Source organism: Cucurbita moschata, unplaced genomic scaffold (assembly GCF_002738365.1).
Source record: "Cucurbita moschata cultivar Rifu unplaced genomic scaffold, Cmos_1.0 Cmo_Scf00016, whole genome shotgun sequence".
Taxonomy (NCBI): Eukaryota; Viridiplantae; Streptophyta; class Magnoliopsida; order Cucurbitales; family Cucurbitaceae; genus Cucurbita; species Cucurbita moschata.
Window position 1 is genome coordinate 3331840 of NW_019268532.1, and position 18608 is coordinate 3350447.

The window sequence follows — 18608 nt, forward strand, 5'->3', positions numbered from 1 at the left end:
GTTGAGGAATCTTTGCGGTGATCTGAAAATAAATTAGAAATTTTGTGGGGATAGAAAATGAAATAAGTGAAATGGGGTATTCTAATCGAATCTCACAAAGTTTCGAGTAGAATCTAATTTCGATCTCACAAAGTTTCGAGTAGAATCTAATTTCGATCTCACAAAGTTTCGAGTAGAATCTAACTTCGATCTCACAAAATTTTGAGTAGAATCTAACTCCAATCCTAATCAGTGTAGGATCTCACACAATTTCGAGTAGAATCTAACTTCGATCTCACAAAATTTTGAGTAGAATCTAACTCCAATCCTAATCAGTGTAGGATCTCACACAATTTCGAGTAGAATCTAACTTAGCGTAGGATCTCACAAAATTCCGAGTAGAATCTAGCTCCAATCCTAACGATCTCACAAAATTTCAAGTAGAATCTAACTGGTTCTCCTCTCTAACCAACTTAATCGAGTAGAATCTAACTCCAATCCTAATTAGCGTAGGATTTCATAAAAATTCCGAGTAGAATCTAACTCCAATCCGTTCTCCTCTCTAACAAACTTCGAAGTAGAATCTAACTCCAACCGATCTACAAACACATCCCATTATTGTCCTGCACCAAAATTGACATTCCCTCCCTTTGAATTCAAATCATCAAACCAAGAAACTAAAGAGGAAAGTCATTTTGTGTCGGCTATTAATGGTTCCAACATCAACTAGAATCATTATCTGATTCTGACGCCAAAATTGAAAACTAAACAAAGTGAACTTCAGATCAATTCAGAATCAATGATTTACTTTCCATGTTTTGATTACAAATAATCTACCATTACCCACAAAAATTAAAACAAAAACTTACAATATTTACATGAACACAGAAGAACAAAACCAACAAAATCCCCAATTAAAGGAAATCCCTCCTCTTCGTTTCCAAATTATTCATAAATTTCAAGAACAATTATGCAAAACAGAGACAACGAGAATCAAGCCCCAGATTTTGTACTCGTCACAGCGTAGCTTCTACTCCTTGGATAAACCAAATCCCCCTTCTCCTCCACGCCACCTTCAAACTCGCAAGCACTATCTTCATCAATCCTACCCATTCCAACGCTGCAACTCTTAGGCAGCCCCGTGGACTGTCTCACCCTCTGTGGATAAACAACATCGGCGTCGACATCTTTAATGTCCATACTCCTAACAGAAGCGGCCTTAACAAGCTCCCTGAAATCATCGGTTTCATTGGATCTGCAGGATCGCGAGCTGTAACTCTTGGGCAAGACGGGCATTTGGCCAGATGGGTAGCCATGGCTAACTCTCGGAGCACAATCCATGATGCTTCGTACATACAAATCCTTGGCCTTGCCAAGAGCTCTGATGGGTAGAGTAACGAATCGCATAAATTTGCTCCGATTGTGCGCTTTGGTGCTCATTTGGAATGCCCACGAAGTGTTCGATGAAATTACTGAGAGAGATTTGGGAACAGAGATGGTCGATTACAGGGGAGGGAATCGAAGTTGGATGAAATAAATCAAAAAAAGAGGAAAAGTGGGGATTGGAGCAGCCTGATTTGGAAGAAAATTAGGCGATGAAAGCGAGCAGGTGTGGGGAATTCGCGTAAAGCGTCGGCCAGAGCTAGAAATAATGGCGGAGTTGACTTGTGAAGATTCACAAACAGGTGAATTTTTTAAAAGTTCTTCAGCCTTATCCAACCCATTTTGATGAATCATTCATCGCCTTTTCAATGTTTAAAAGATCTTAGATTTGAAATTTTCATGGGAATTTGATCTTAGTCAAAATTTTAAACACGAAACCTCTTCTCTGCAATTTAATATTTCAAAGTTTTTGACTTTTTCAGAAATATCTCTTAAATGATTTGTGTAAAACCTTTTAGCATTTAGGTTAGAAATGAATAATATCATAAAAAACTCAATAATTTCGATTTTTGGGAAGTATCATGATCATCCAAGAAGAAGGGTTTCAATTTGTTCAAATAAACGATTTGAAGACCTATTGATTCTAACCACTGATTGCAGAGTTGATCGTTAGAACCTTTCAATTCATAGATGTGGATCTCGAACCTATGAATGAGGATATTCCCAAAACCCATGAAGAAAAAAAAGTAAGTGAGTGAGACAAAAAGAGAAGACACTTGGACAAAAAGAAACTAAGTGACTTAGACAAATCTTTTTTATCAATAACCTCAGACCAATCAATCGAATATTGATTAATACGTAATCGAGCGAACACTACTTCCGACCCTTTTTCAAATTTGATAAATGTTGGTCGATCGTATATTTCATTTACGTTCGAAATGGATAATATCATAAAAAAAAAAACAATTATTAATTTCATTCAATCCCTTATTGATTGATCTCGTATCTACACACCACTATAAATTATCTCAAATAAAGTAAAATAATAAATATTAATTTTGGGCATATGGGCAATGAATGGAGATATAAAAAAAGAAATAAATAAAATATTGTTAATTCGCACGTTGGCGGCGGAATTCAAATAAAATCATGAAAAAACCAGCAATTATTACATAAATATGAAGCCTTAATAGACCCATTGGAATTGAAATACAATATCTTATCATAAACCCAATAAATATAAATCAAATTTAAGAGTCACTTTGAATTAATATGATCATGTTCATATCAATCCTAATTAACTTTCATTATTTAAATGCATACCTAACTTCATTAATTAGTAGCCTTTATAATTTGTTCGGTAAAACCTTTTTTAAGAGTTTAATGCAATTATTATTTGACGTGATTATCTACCATAAAATTCGTTGACATAAAAAGGAATGTATTTACTAATTATTGTTTGATGAATACGACTCTGTCAACTTTGAGCATAAACTCTAATGGCTTTGTTTTGGGCTTCCCCAAAAGGCCTCACACGAACAGAGATAGTATTCCTTTTATAAACCCATGATCATTCCCTAAATTAGCCGATGTGAGACTTTCATTATCCAACAACTATATCATATGTAGTTTTCCTAAATTTCAAAGCGTTCTTCGAATAAATTATTAAATTAAGGTATTCTAGTAGGTTATAATGTGAAAAAAAGAAAGAAGAAGTTACGTATCTCAAATGGGTTTATTAATAGTGGGCAGATTTCCATTACTACGAGATGCTACAACAAAGATGAGATTTAATGACATGTCTCGATCCATGATGAAACGTGTATAATTTTACGTCTTATTTAATATAGGAAGGTTGTTGGCGAAGTGACATTTTATAGTCTAGTTGTCCAAGTAGAGAGTATCTCGTTCAAAATATCCCACGTATTACTTATATATTAGTTAATTGATAGTTTGACTTTAGCCAATCGGAAGACCGACAAAAAATTAAAATAGTAGAAATTTGTCACTGTATACATGACATGACGTGTTGTCTATTATGCACGAAAAATATCTTCAAAATATTTCATAAACAACATGCCTTAGAATTAGAATGGGCCGAAAGCCCAATAGTAAAGACAAAAAGCCCATACAGACATTAAAATGGGCTTCAACGAAGGCCCAATTAATCCGCAAAATAAAGGCATGCACAAAGCCCAATAGTAGTCACGAAAAGCCCATACAGACATTAAAATGGGCTTCAACGAAGGCCCAATTAATCCGCAAAATAAAGGCATGCCAAAGCCCAATAGTAGTCACGAAAAGCCCATACAGACATTAAAATGGGCTTCAACGAAGGCCCAATTAATCCGCAAAATAAAGGCATGCACAGTCAGCACCAGCGGTGGATAAGATCAAACAGCAACGAATCTATTAGATTTTGAAAAACAAGGATTTAAATATTAAATAAATTAATAAATCAGTTTCTGAAAAGGAGATATATATATATATATATATATATATAATATAAATAAGTTAAATAAATTGTAAAAAGTGACAGGTGAGCAGGTTTGACCAATTCTGAGATCTAGAAGACCGGTTTTATTTTGTTTACACGACCAAATCTCGGTCTTCGCTCTTTGCTTTGACTGCTTTGCTTCAAATTACGAAGAAAAACTTCCCCCTTTGTCATTCCATTTACTGACACGTGTCCTTTTATTACCCAAAAACAAAACAAAACCAAGGCCACGTTCCAGCAGATGTTCTTGGAGACACACACAAGAGAGAAGACTGCACGGTCCTTCTGCAGCATTACAAAAATGAAGGCTTTTCTTAGGGTTTTTAAGGGCAGTCTTTGTGGAAGTGTTTAAGCCTTCTCCTCCGCTCTGGTGATTTTCTTTTGGTTTTTGTTACTTTTCCGATGTGGGTCATGATTTTTCTGATCTGGGTTTGTTTATTTCGCCGTTTCCGATGTGGGTCATGATTTTTCTGATCTGGGTTTGACTATTTCGCCATTTTTGAGAGCTTGAATAGGAAGCTTTGGATTAGTGTAATGAAGAAGGAAAAGCAGGGGAAAGCTCAGATAAAGTAAGAGACGAAGAAAACAAAGAAAAGCAAACATTTTTGCCTGTGATTGTCAATCAGACCGACACTGTAGTGTAGTGTACACAAGGGTTTTCTATAATGCCGATGTACCAGCCGTCTACTTGGAGAGCAGGGAATCCCAAGCTTGTAGTAGCTTGCGGAGCGCAGATTCTAGATCTGGAAACTGTCGTCAAAGATGGGATTCTCGGCGGCGGTGGCGGCGGTGGCGGTGGCGGTGGGGAGAAGTTAGATCTGAAGGAGATGATTGTGGAGCTGGAATCGTCAATAGAGGTCCCATCGGTGTTCATTTGCCCAATTTCTCTCGAGCCGATGCAAGACCCGGTGACACTCTGTTCTGGGCAGACCTACGAGCGGTGCAACATTCAGAAATGGTTCTCTTTAGGCCATTTGACTTGCCCCACAACAATGCAAGAGCTTTGGGACGATTCCCTCACACCCAATCGGACCCTTCACCAGTTGATTCACACCTGGTTTTCGCAGAAGTTCTTCGCGTTCAAGAAGAAATCAGAGGACGTTCAGGGGAGAGTAACAGAGCTTTTGGATTCATTGAAGAAGGTCAAGGGTCAAGCTAGAGTTCAGTCCCTGAAAGATCTCCGGCATGTCGTCGCCGCCCATTCCTCCGCCAAGAAGATGGTGGTCGACAACGGCGGCGTGGCTGTAATCTCTTCTCTTTTGGGTTCTTTCACTTCCCACGCAGTTGGGTCGGAAGCCGTGGGGATTCTCGTAAATTTGGATCTCGATTCGGAGTTAAAGAACAATTTGATTCAACCCACAAGAATATCACTAATTGCAGATATTTTAAACGAAGGCTCCATCGAAACCAAGATCAATTGCACGAAATTCATCAAGAAATTAATGGACGGTGACGATTCAAGAACAGAGAGCGTTTCAAGTTTGAGTTTACTCGTGGGATTGTTAAGAATGGTGAAGGATCAAAAACACCCAAATGGGGTAACCGCCGGACTTAGTTTACTCCGATCGCTCTGTTCAAACGAATCGATAAAGAAGCAACTGGTAAGCATCGGCGCCGTCGGGAAACTCGGCGGTGCTCTGTCCAGTTTCATCGGCGATGGGTTGGAATCAGCGCTTTACATTCTCGACGGTTTGTCGTCTCTTCCAGAGGGAAGATTAGCGTTGAAAGATTGTGAAGAAACGATTAAGAATTTGGTGAAATTATTGATGAAAGTATCTGAGATTTGTACTGAATTTGCGTTGTCAATTTTATGGGCGGTTTTCAAGGTGGCGCCGGAGGAATGCGCGGTGGTTGCGGTGGATGCAGGATTGGCGGCGAAGTTGCTGCTTGTGATACAAAGTGGGTGCAATAAAGAGGTAAAACAGAGATCATCAGAGCTATTGAAATTGTGTACTCTAAATTACCCGGATTCCATCTTCATTTCTAAATGTAAGCTTACGAGAACTATACAATAAAAGATAGCTTTTTTATCCCCTAGCGTTTTAAAACTGTGAGGGAAAGCTCCAAAGGAAAAGTTCAAAGAAGACAATATTGGCTAGCGATGAGTTTGGATGATTACAAATAGTATTAAAGCCTAACATCGAACGATGTGTGAGCGAGAAGGCAGAGCTTCAAAGGAGGTAGACACAAGGTGGTGTGCGAGCGCCTCGAATGGAATGGATTGAAGGGTCCCACATCGATTGAAGGAGTGAACAAGTGCTAACGAGAACACTGGGCTCCAAAGCCGTGAATGGGAGGACGCTAGGCCTCGAATGGAATGAATTGATGGGTCCCACATTGATTGGAGAAGTAAACCAGTGCTAACGAGTACACTAGGTTCCAAAGCCCTGAATGCGATTGGAGAAGCGAACGAGTGCTAACGAATACACGGTTCTCTGAGAATTCTCACATGGATGGGGAAGAATTTTGGTTTCCTTTTTAGGAGCACATGGTTGGGGGAAATTAATAAAATTAAGGGTTGAATGTTGATATAATTAGAGTCACGTGCAGATGGAGTTGGGTAATTATCAGACACGAGAACATTGCTTGTTGTCGGCCCAAATGCCACCTTCCCCAACTTCACCTTCTCATAAATCACGTGTTCTTCTACCAAATCCATTTCTTTTTCTTTTTTTCTTTTTTTTTTTTATGGCAAAAAGAATTTATAATATTCCTCTCCCTCACTTAGTATGAACATGCACTAGACCTCTAGTCACGTTTAGTGGTACGATAATGAATCTGTCTAGTAGATTCATGTGCATGTAAGTGGACCAAATATAGGGGATTCAAGTTCTTTCTTAAACCTGGTTGAATAGATCATATATATATATATATATATATATATATATATATATATAGTGGGAGAATTTACTTATTCACTTGTTTGTTACCCTGAATCATGAGAATCTACTTATTTACTTGTTTGATATATGAATCATGAATGAATTAGGAGAAGAATTCGGAGAAGATTTACTTGTTTGTTATATGAATCATAAATGAATTAGGAGAAGAATTCGGAGAAGATTTACTTGTTGTTTGTTACATGAATCAGAAGAATCTACTGATTTACTTGTTTGTTACCCTGAATAGGAATCTATTGATTTGTTGACATGAATTAGTAGAATCTACTGATTTACTTGTTTGTTACCCTAAATTAGGAGAATCTACTGATTTACTTGTTTGTTACCTTGAATCAGGAGAATCTACTGATCTATTTGTTATCAGGAGAATCTACTGATCTACTTGTTAGTTACCTTGAATTAGGAGAATCTACTGATGTACTTGTTAGTTACCTTGAATCAGGAGAATCTACTGATTTACTTGTTTGTTACCTTGAATCAGGAGAATCTACTGATTTACTTGTTTGTTACCTTGAATCAGGAGAATCTACTGATTTACTTAGAGAATTTACTGATTTACTTGTTTGTTATATGAATTAGAAGATTTACTTAGAGAATCTACTGATTGATTTACTTGTTTGTTATTAGGAGAATGGAATCTACTAATTTAATGTTACCATGAATCAAGACAATCTACTGATTCATGAATCAAGAGAATCTACTGATTTACTAGTTTGTTACTGAATCAGGAGAATCTACTAATCTACTAGTTTGTTACTGGATCAGGAGAATCTACTAATCTACTAGTTTACTTGTTACCATGAATCAGAAGAATCTCGATTTACTCATTTGTTACCATGAATTAGGATAGTCTACTTATTTACTTGTTGAGAATCTACTTATTTACTTGTTTTTTACAATGTAACAATGTAATCCTCATTATACACATCTACAAATATATGAGGTCATGCACATCTAAAAAGTCGTGATCTATATAGGTCTGAGGTCATGCACATCTAGAAAGTCGTGATCTATATAGGTCTGAGGTCATGCACATCTATAAATAAACAAGGTCGTGACCCATAAAGTCATAGTGCCACCTAACATGGTATATGTGTATCACTTTCATATACAAATAGTTGTGTGCACCACTTTTGTACACATAGAACCAACTATGCTTATACCACTTCCACAATTTTTTGCCTCGTCGAGTACACATCACTTTTATATATAAGTGCTTTCACTTTCAAACACATTAACCGTACACTAAATGTTTAATGTATAGGTTATGGACCCATAAGAGCCAAGAAAGAAGAGAATGTGAGAATATTTCATGCACAAACATTTCTTTTATTTTCCTTTCATTTAATGTATATATAAAACATTATAGTTTGCAATAACTAGTATACCAAGATATTTAAAAATGCACGCACGAATATATCATATCACAATATTCATGATAATCATTTAATATAGGCATACATAAATAATTTGAAAGAGCCATTAGAGATCCTCTAAGCTTAAGGAAATACTGCAAAATGGTTTAATTTAGAGGTAAATTTGGTTTTTTTTGGTGATGGATTTGCAGCACAATAATAATAATAATTTGATTATGAAGTGTAGTAATGAGAGAGGAACAATAATTCATCCACATTTTGCAGAGGAGTGTGTGTCCAAATCATGAGTTGATAGCATCGGTATAGATGTAATCAGAATGAGCCTCTAAGGTTGTTCTAACCAGGCACACCTCTGCCTCTCCTCCCTTGCAAACATCTTCACGACCCTTTTGATGAGTGATTTGGCTGATGTCGAGGGGGGTGGCGGTGGGCGTTGTGGTGATTGGACGGGCTTCGGCGGAGGAGGAGAGAATGGACATTGTTATGAGTGCTGCGATGGTGAAGACAGCCACCAGCTTCGACATCTTCACCTGGAGTTGAGTCTTGAAAATGAATGCGGTGAAGCCGTGGAGGATGCCTGTTTTGTTGGGGGGGTTTTATAAGAATGATTTGGTGAGGGTTTCAACGTTGCACCGCTTGTTTTGCTGGCTTTGCTATATTTATCTTTTTCTTTCTTTGTTATTACATGGCTGATCTTCAATTTAACTAAAAATAAAATGGTTAATTAATTGTTTGATTTTTCTTATTTATACACGTGGCAACTTCTTTTTTTTTCGAGAATATTTGCTAAAATCATAACCTCCACGGACTGTTCAGTCAATTTCAAATATTTGTTTATTTTGAGTCCTCTACTAATTGAGCTATAAGGACCATTTACTTTCCGACACATTAGACGACGTATTTTCACAGTAGATTTGAACGGGTAGACGTATTTTCATAGTAGATTTGAACGGGTAACAGGAAGATTTTGAGTCGTCTGCTCTACTAATTGAGCTATACTGGCTATTTCCTTTCCGACACATTAGACGTATTTTCAATAGCAGATTTGAACCAGTGAGACGAAGATTTTCAGTCCTCTGCTCTACCAACTAAGCGATACCGGTCATTTTCTTTCCGACACATTAAAAACTTATCAAAACAAATAGACTTGAAATTTCGAAACAACTCTCTATTTAGAGACGAATGAAAAGATGCAGTTGAATATAAAATCCAGGATTTAATCGGACTGTCTACGAAGAAGATTAGAACATCCCAATGTCTTTTGCTGAATTTATAGAATCATCGTCATTCTATGATTTGTGATTTGCTTCCTCTTTGTACAATTTGTTCGAAAATGACATTTTTCTCCACAACTCCATACTTTATGTTTAGAGTGGTTTAGAAAGACTAATAAATGTATACTAGATATTTGTTCGTAATAAAAGGATAAATATGATACCTATGATAAGGGAAGCAAATATTTAGATATTTGTCTATAATAAAAGATCAAATATGATATATATGGTAAACTATAATTCAGTATTAAATATCTTTAGTATTAATCATAGTTCAGGATAAATGTTTGGTTCATGCAATATTTGATGTTTTGAGCGTGACACGTATATTTAGCTCTAACATGATGATATGAAGATAGAATGATTAAGAAATGGTTACTATAATTGAAAGTCACTACCTATGCCAACAAGGTACAACTTTATTTTTGATGGTTCAATTATAAGAACTCAAGGTGCACCTTCCTTTTCGATGACTCAATCATAGAAACTTCATGGTTAGGCGTGGTTTGTCTAGAGATACATGTAAGTGAGAATAAAACATGCTGAAATGAGTTGTCTTGGATTATCGGATAATCTTGGGAATGAGAATTGATACGAAGCAAACAACCTCATATTCAAATAGTATTGGTCGTAATCTAATTTATTTATATTTGGAAGCAACACCACACACTCGTACATTTCCTACCGTTGTTTCTCTTCATTATGTGTGTTTGTTTTGTTTTCAAATGCCCTCTTCAATACGGCACCAATCTCTAATCTCTCATGTATTTGATGCTTCTATTTGTGCACCATACATTACATTTGGATAAGCTTGATTTATTTTCGATGAATTTTAGTTGCGTTCGTGATTGGTTTCAAAATTTGAATTCGGTATCTGATGAATCTATTAGGGAGAGGTTTTCACACCATCATAAAGAGTAAGTTATAAGGGTGTTTCGTTTTCCTCCCCAACCAATGTGGGATATCACAATCCACTCTCCTTCAGGGCCCAGCGTCCTCACTGGCACTAGTTTCTTTCTCCAATCAATGTAGGGCCCATACCAAATCCACCTCCCTTTGGGGCCAGCGCCCTTACTAGCACGTCGCCTCGTGTCTACCCCCTTCGGGGAACAGCCTCCTCGCTGGCACATAGTCCGGTATCTGGCTCTGATACCATTTGTAACGACCCAAGTGCACTGTCAGCAGATATTGTCCTCTTTGGGCTTTCCCCTTCCCCTCAAAGCTTTAAAACACGTCTACTAAGGAGAGGTTTCCACACCCTTATAAAGGGTGTTTCACTCCTCTCCAACCAATGTGGGATATCACAGATGTAGTCTTCTATTTATTCATATACCCTTCTTTTACTCAGATGTCACATACCTACATTATTTCTTTATAACTACGTCTAAGAATAATATGAACACAATTTTACAGCGACATATATTCCTTCGATTTACCTCAACTACATTATTTCTTTATAACTACGTTTTTTTTCCCTTATAGAACTAACAAGATGACGAGATCATTTTTCCATATGAGAAAATGGAAATTATTTTATAATATTAAATCAATGGAAGATGGAATGCGTGATATACACGGTCCACACGTGTGAGTATGGATCCACCAATCGGTTCGTACACCTCCTAAGTCCCTTTCATGGTCAGACGAGCATTCTCTAAAGCTATTGATACCAACACTTGTTAGGTATTGTAGCCCTTAGATTAGATCCTCGAACCAGAATTAGAGCATTTACATTCATGTCTATTTTAGTAACCCTTAATTTAAATTGGGATATTGTTTTTATTTTGATTTGAATTCATGTTATTTATTTTATAGCTAATAACATTATCGTTTTAAAAGAATTTCTTACGAGCTTTAAGCTCATGACACCATTTAAAATGTTTTCAAAAAATTTTCCGCACATATTAAGTATGTAATGTATGGAGTGTCGTCTGCATTTTAATCTTATATTTATTAATGGACCTATTATCTAAAATATTTTAGATTATTATGCATTTTCAAATATTCGATATCTCAAATAAATAATCTATTATTATTTTTTAAACTATTATATTAAAAAATTTCAAATAAGAAATGCATGTGAGTGGTTGGAAATATTTTCAGGTACGGTGAAAAAGAGAGAATATCCCAAAAATGACCGAATAATTTGATGGTAAACCGCTTCAATACCTAACTCTTTCTTGTTACAGAATTAGGTGAGGGTGAGGATAGCATAAGAGACACAAAAATAATTATTAATATTATTTGATTATCAAACTGTATTAATCATGGAGGAATAATAATTTATCCTCATTTTTCAGAGGAATGTGTGGTGAATTATGAACGCAATGGTCGGAATACAACCGCTCATGACTTGGTATCATCGGTATAGATGTAATCGGTATGAGCCTCTAACGTTCTTTTAGCCAGGCACTCCTTTGTCTCTCCTCCTTCGCAAACATCGTCGTGACTCTTTTCAGAAACGACCTGATTAAAGTACCAATAAACATTAATTGCATGATGAAATTGTTAATAATCACGGATCTTCAGAATGGCTTTGGTTTAAAGCTCTTATATGAATGGAGATGTATTCCTTACTTATAAACTCATGATCGAAGAGATTTGAGATTTTAGGGTACCTGATGTGCGATATGGTTGAGGTCGAGGGAAGTGGCGATGGACGTAGCAATGGGACGAGCGTCGGAGGAGGAGAGAAGGGACATTGTCACGAGAGCTACGATGGAGAAGAGAGCCACGAGCTTTGACATCTTCTTGGCCTAGAATTGTGACGTGAAAATGAATGGAAGGGAGGCGTGGAGGGTTTTATATTGGCGAGTGAATCGCTGGCATAATGATGAGATGGTGACTCTTTGGCCTTAACGCCCCTTGTTTTCCTTTATTTGCATATTTAAGGTAACATGACTCAACTTCTTACTTTTAACCAAAAATTTTAAAACAAAACAAAAAAAAAAAATTTTGAAAACAAAAAATGACTCAAGTCCACCGCTAGCAGATATTGTCCTCTTTGAGCTTCTCCTAACCTTTGGAAACGCGTCTATTAGGGAAAAGTTTCTATACTGCAAAGGTATTTTGTTCTCCTCTCCAACCAATGTGGGATATCACAAAAGTCGTTTGAGGGACTCTTTTAAGTCATAGTTGATAAGCTCGTAGTTTTTTTTTTAACGAATAAGATAGGTTAGTTGATATTGACGTTAAAGAATAGTGAGTCACAATATCAAAACAGTAACCATTTTGTTGGGTCGTAGTCCAATTCATTCATATTTGGAAGGAACACCACACACCTTAACCATTCTTCAACCAAGTTTCGTATTTGTTTTATTTTCGAATACCCCTTTTAATAGGGCACCAACCTCTTAATTATATGCCGCTATTTTTCTATTTTCATTTTGAGGTGGATGTAATTTGAAATGTCGAAATCGTGGAAAACGACAACGGTCCATCATAGATTGATTAGGTTTGAATAAGATTTATTTATTTTCCATCGACTTTATTTTATTTTAGTTACTTCCGTGGTTGGTTTCATTAGTTCTAGTTCTAGTCAAAATAAGACTCGTTGAAATAAAAGCATAACTCAACAAAAATTAATATTTCTATACTTTATATTGGTTGTACCGAAAAAAATCAATTAAATTATAATCATTATAATCATTATTTAACATTTATATTTTCAATGCTTTAAAATAATAAATATAAATTTATTGGTAAGAGTATTTTTTTTTTTAAAAAAATGGCAAATCTATTATTTTTTCTTTGTTTTGAATGGATTTATGTAAGAAAAAATAAATATAAATAAACAAATAAATAAATAAATAAAAGGGGGAATTTCGAGTACAAAAATTAGCAAAGCTGACGACAAAACAATTGAGAAAAGAAAAGCGCCGTTGCCGGGGATCGAACCCGGGTCACCCGCGTGACAGGCGGGAATACTTACCACTATACTACAACGACCTTGTTGTTCAAGTAATTTAGTTTTATAAATTTGACTAATTTCTATTCTCTGTTTTTCAACTGTGAAGTTTATTGCTTCATCGGTTCCAACGCACCGCATTTCCCAGAAAAAGAAAATCATCTCCTTTCTGTTCTACTGCATAGTTTCTCTCAGAACTGGGAGCGTATTCAAACATGTTGTTTCTGCGTTCTTTTTCATTTTTAGAAATTTGAAGCTTCCGGGAGATATGCTCGGAGATGGAGGAGAAACTCCTTGCAGGTACGACTGTTGCGTTTCCTTCTCTTTGACTAGAGCCATGACATTAATCATTACTTGCTTCGCTGGTATACTCCGTTTCTATGCTTCAAATTCTGGTTCTCGATTATTGAATCCTGCTGCATTCAATCTGTTCTTCTCAGCCAACTCGCTGATCATTTTGATTTTCATACATTTGTATTCTTGGAGACTGTAGAGTGTAGTTATATTATGGTTGACGTTGTGATAAATCGTGATCGATTACTAGATGTACGAGAGTTATTGTTATCAGGTTATTGACAATTGTTTTGTTTCGACTAGTTCTACTATCTCGCTTCATCCATTAGTGTTGAAGCTTTTGTTGAAGTTGAAGTAAAATAGAAGTATACGGAATTAATGAGGTTCTGTGTTTAATTTGTTGATATGAATTTTTGAGCATGGTTAAGGATCGGACAAGCTGTGGTAGAAGAGCCAGATGCTTCGGATGTTGAAATTGATCCTTGTTTTTGGGCTTAATATACATAATTATGCATAAACTTTGGGCTTGTCATACTGTTGATACATTTCTGAACTTAAGGTTGTACTAGTTCTATTAATTTCAACTTTGTTTCTCTGTGGTACAATTGGATTTGTTGAAATTTCAGGGTTATTATTCAGGTCTTGACAGAGACTGACGATTGCTATTGCGTACTTCTCAATGCACATGATGGTGTAGCTTTTCCTGGAAAGGATTATGAAGAAAATTGCAATTCTGGTGATGTTATGGCCTCGGTATGGATTCTGGTTCTCTAAGTACGAAGAATTCCAAGGTTTGAGTTGGTTCACTTTCAAGCAGTCTAACTACTATTATTTACTTGTTGTCAAGAGCTTCTATGGAGGGATTCAAACCATTTGAACCTCTAACCTCTTGGTTGAGGCTACTAGATTGTTCGTGCATTGGTGTTCATTTGGATCTCATTTTAACATAGTAAATCAAACTTTTATGTTAATGTTAAAATCTTAGTGTTGCTCAACTTCATGCTGGTTTATGTTGAGGTTTTTACTTGAATTGATTGTAGAATGTAGAGCTTTCTTGTTATTTCTGCAATTTTATCCGAAGGGGCTGCCTGTGTTGAGGTTTTACTTGAATTGATTGTAGAATGTAGAGCTTTTCTTGTTATTTCTGCAATTTTATCCGAAGGGGCTGCCTGTACTGTTTTGGTGATGGGGAATAATTGTTATGAGTAACACACTAGCAGAAAGGGGGTTCTTCTCGTTAAATATTCTTAATTCAATCTCCCTTGGAATTCAATATTATATATATATGTTTTTTTTTTCCTTTTCACTGATCTGTAAATTCATGTTATAAGTGAGTAGAAGATTTGAACTGTGTTGAAATATGAGTATTGACATGAACCATGAAATCTCCTCATAAGTATTGGGTACAAATACTCACATTGTCCTAAATGCTGCAGATTACTACTCTATACTCTGGATTTGTCAGCTACCAAATGGTTTGTGATGCATACGACGGTATATTTTTTTTCTAGAATATCTTTCTTCTTCAATGCGGTATAAATTTATCACATTGAGTTTCCATTCTGGTTCTTATGGGGAAGAACTTTCTTTTGTTCAAATTTCTCCAGCACGTTTGTGGATATGGGGTGTTGCATTAATTCATTGTTCCTTGGTATGATCTAGGATGTAGGATGCATGTAACTAATCCGTAGTAATGTTTTCTCTGAACTAATAATGGACGTTTCATGTTCTTAATTTGAATAGAGCCGACCTTCTCTGTTAATTCTAGAGTTTGAACTAGTCTACCATTTGATATCTTTTTCTTTAATATTTATTAATCAAATCCCAAGTTCTTCAATTCTCCGGAAAAGATTTGGGATCTTATTCAGCAATAGGAAATGAGAGATTCACATGATGGGTAATTGAAACCAAGTTGGGGCCTTTTTCTGTTGAGTTGTTCTTGTACCCAAATATGATGTTCAACAGATGGACGGAAAGCACTTTGCATTGCTTCTCCGTTAAGTGTTATTCTGGAATTTGTATTTATTTATTTTCCCAATGGGCTGAACGCCTATCATCCTGTATATAAAAAAAACTTTTTTCCCCGAAAATTCTACACTTGCTGTCCTGCTTTCAAGTCTCAACTACTTTTAAATTTTATCCACTCTTTCCCTTATTGGAACTTGAGTCCATTTTCATTCATTTCTAGTATTATGGCCAAGGTGTGAGCAGGATCAATGTACTTAGTTAACAAGCTTTTAGAGTTTGTAAGCTACACGGAGGCTTTTGTTTGCCTTTGCCGTATTCCTCGAAGTTCCACGGTAGCTAACTTTATTGTTCTGGCTTGGTCCTCTTAACACACGAGCAATCTGTGCTAAAAAAATGCTATTCATACAATACCAAGTATGAACATCGCTTTATTGAGCATATCACCCACTTTTTTGTCGCATCTAGATTAGAATTATATGTGCCATAACAAAGTTATATTTTGCATTGAGATACGCGTTAAAAGTAATCAATTTGTGGCAGTTGGGTTTATAAGAATCACGACTCTCTACAGTAGTATGATATTGTCCACTTTAAGCGTAAGTTCTTATGATTTTGCTTTTAGTTTTCTCAAACGGCCTTATACCATTGGAGATTGTATTCCTCACTTATAAACTCATAATCATTCCGTAAATTAGCCAACGTGAGATTCTCTCTCAACAATCCTCAATAGGCACCTGACGGCATCAAGGTAAGACACATTAAGGTAAATAATGCAGATCAAGGTAGACACATTAAGGTAAATAATGCAGGTAAAAAACTGGCTTCTAATTTGTAATACCATGTTAATTTTGTTCACTTTGTGCAGGTAAAAAGTTCGATTTAGGGGGAGAGGTGCAGAACTTGCATGTTAGCCTCCATTATCGGTAAATCTAGACTCCGTTTCGTAAGCTGAAGGCTAAAAACTAATTGTTAATTAGGAAAGACAACTCTACGAAAATCTGCTGTAAATATAACGTGGAATCTTCTCTACTTGAGATTCGATAATGTGCATGCCATGTTTTGAGGCATGGGGCAAGGCTCCGGATCAAGTGCAAAACAGACCGTACTTTTCAGGGTTAGGTTAAAAAAGCTGCCGCTTTCGATTGAATAAATAGGATTAAAGAAACACACTTCTTAGAAGTTATTTTGTTCTTATAGGTAAGATATGCATGTGTTCTTTGGTCTATAAACTCTAGTTTATGTATATAATATGTTGTGCTTCTGCCCATCAAGTTTAGAAATTACTAAAACCTTGCTCAAGTTACATAACGTCCTCTCAAAGTTTTTAAAACGCGTATGCTAATGAGAGGTTTCTACCCATTTATAAAGAATTTTGCATTCTTCTCCCTAGGGTCAAATGTCTTTGTTGGCACACTGCCTCGTGTCCACCCTCGAGGCTTAGCCTCATCGCCCGATGTCTGGCTCTAATAACATCTGTAATGGTCTAAACCCACTATTAGCAGATGTTGTCCTCTATGAATTTTCCCTTTCGGACTCCTCCTCAAGATTTTTAAAACACATCTACTAGAGAGAGGTTTCCACACTTAGAATGTTATTCATTTCTCAAATTCTTCTTTTTGATGCACGTATATAGTGGTATTACATTCTTCATATATGCCCATCCTTAACAGTCAAAATATACCTTGTTGTCTCCACATTGTAGGGACCAAATAAGTATAAGCAGGTTACCCTCCTTCTGAAAGAGGCTATAATCCCTCAAGGCTCTGTTATGACAGAGCTTGTCGGTATCGGGCGCTGAAAGGGATAAAAACTCAGAATAAAGAACAACTTTTGGGCAATGGGTGTAGTGGGTGTTGGCAACTTTCCCATAAATTGTGCACAGAGCAGTTTACCAAAAGCAGGGTGATAGCTTTGGGTTGTGGCTTTCCATTTTAGGCTGCTTTTAATAAATTCAATCGTCCATCCAAGTGTCGATGGTTGCAAAGTGATGGGGTTAGCCATACCTCTTCCAACTTTTGATTTCCCATGGCAACATGATCTCCACGCCGCCATGTCGTTTTTTGCTTCACTCTTCTTCATTAAGCTAAACCCTAGACACTCTCACATTACTCCTCCTTTTCTCTTAAAGTTAAAGCCAATAATATTTCTGGTCCACTACTCCCCCAAAAACTACTACTGTTTATGTAGCATTAAGCCAATTCTATATTACTCCTTTCTCATATTTTGCCACATTACCCTCTCTTTTAGTATGCCGGTCTTTGCATAATTTCAAGTATCCATGACATGCCCCAAAATTAGTGGTAGATAAAAGTATTATTTGATTCTAAAAGTCATTATTATTATTCTTTATTTAGTATCTTGATAGAATTGAAAAAATTTTGTTAATTAGTTAATTAAAACGGAACTTCTTTGTAGTGGCTCTGTTCTATGTCTCATTTCATAGAAAACCTCAAAGTGGCTCCATTTCATTATATTCCATCTATATCCCTATTCCATTCATTTAATATCTTTGTGTTGAGATAAGAGATGTCGTTTATAGTCTATTTGTTTCTATTTCTATATATATATATGGAAAGTTAAAAAATTATCATATATATAATAATCCAAAAATTGCAATAGAAAAGAAAAAGGGAGGTTTGTGAAGATTTTAAAATCTTTTATACTAGGTAATCGAGTATCCTTGTGCACGAAGATAATCAATTCGGTCGTTGTGATTGGACTCTCTTATAGATTTCTAACCAGAGTTCTCTTTTCTTAATCTCATTGGTTGTTAGGATGAAAATGTTCGAATTTTCATGATTCTTCCTTTTAAAGTATCAATTTGACCATAAATTTCAAATTTCAAATTTGAATAAGGGTTTAATTGGTTCCTTAATTTTAACAAAAAGAGAATAAATAAGTGTGAAATTGGTTAATTCATTAATTTCAATCAAATAAAATAAAAATAAGTTTGACCAACCCATAATCTAAAAATTAAATAATTTTACTAAAATTTAAAAAATGATGATAAAAAAAAAAAAAAAAAAAAAA

At 35.9% G+C, this 18608-nt stretch overlaps 3 protein-coding genes, 1 long non-coding RNA gene and 1 other non-coding gene across 5 annotated transcripts in view; 2 read left to right on the forward strand and 3 right to left on the reverse strand.

The window, feature by feature from the left end:
• Window positions 1–749: 749 nt before the first annotated feature.
• Window positions 750–1784, reverse strand: LOC111454153. The gene has a single exon (XM_023095494.1). The coding sequence runs from the start codon at window positions 1417–1419 to the stop codon at window positions 973–975; it is 447 nt and encodes a 148-aa protein (XP_022951262.1). The 5' UTR covers window positions 1420–1784; the 3' UTR covers window positions 750–972.
• A 2255-nt stretch (window positions 1785–4039) lies between these two features.
• Window positions 4040–6209, forward strand: LOC111454038 (U-box domain-containing protein 30-like). The gene has a single exon (XM_023095317.1). It carries the CDS (start codon window positions 4525–4527, stop codon window positions 5872–5874), a length of 1350 nt encoding a protein of 449 aa, XP_022951085.1. The 5' UTR covers window positions 4040–4524; the 3' UTR covers window positions 5875–6209.
• Window positions 6210–11632: 5423 nt separating this feature from the next.
• On the reverse strand, window positions 11633–12258 carry LOC111454597. The gene is made up of 2 exons (XR_002712461.1): window positions 12028–12258; window positions 11633–11875 (listed from the first exon to the last, which is right to left on the reverse strand). It is a non-coding gene; the product is annotated as an uncharacterized LOC111454597 (long non-coding RNA).
• The window catches only part of LOC111454595 (kinesin-like protein KIN-7N), an 18613-nt gene continuing 11774 nt past the window's right edge, over window positions 11770–18608 (forward strand). Inside the window, exon 1 of the mRNA XM_023096096.1 lies at window positions 11770–11774. The gene's annotated coding sequence lies outside the window, so the exon portion shown is untranslated. The remainder of the gene's footprint in view (window positions 11775–18608) is intronic.
• On the reverse strand, window positions 13286–13357 carry TRNAD-GUC. The gene has a single exon. It is a non-coding gene; the product is annotated as a tRNA-Asp (tRNA).

Excerpts from the sequence above, each read along its gene's own strand:
- LOC111454153 (XM_023095494.1), bottom strand. The coding sequence starts at position 1,419 with ATGAGCACCAAAGCGCACAATCGGAGCAAATTTATGCGATTCGTTACT.
- LOC111454038 (XM_023095317.1), top strand. The coding sequence starts at position 4,525 with ATGCCGATGTACCAGCCGTCTACTTGGAGAGCAGGGAATCCCAAGCTT.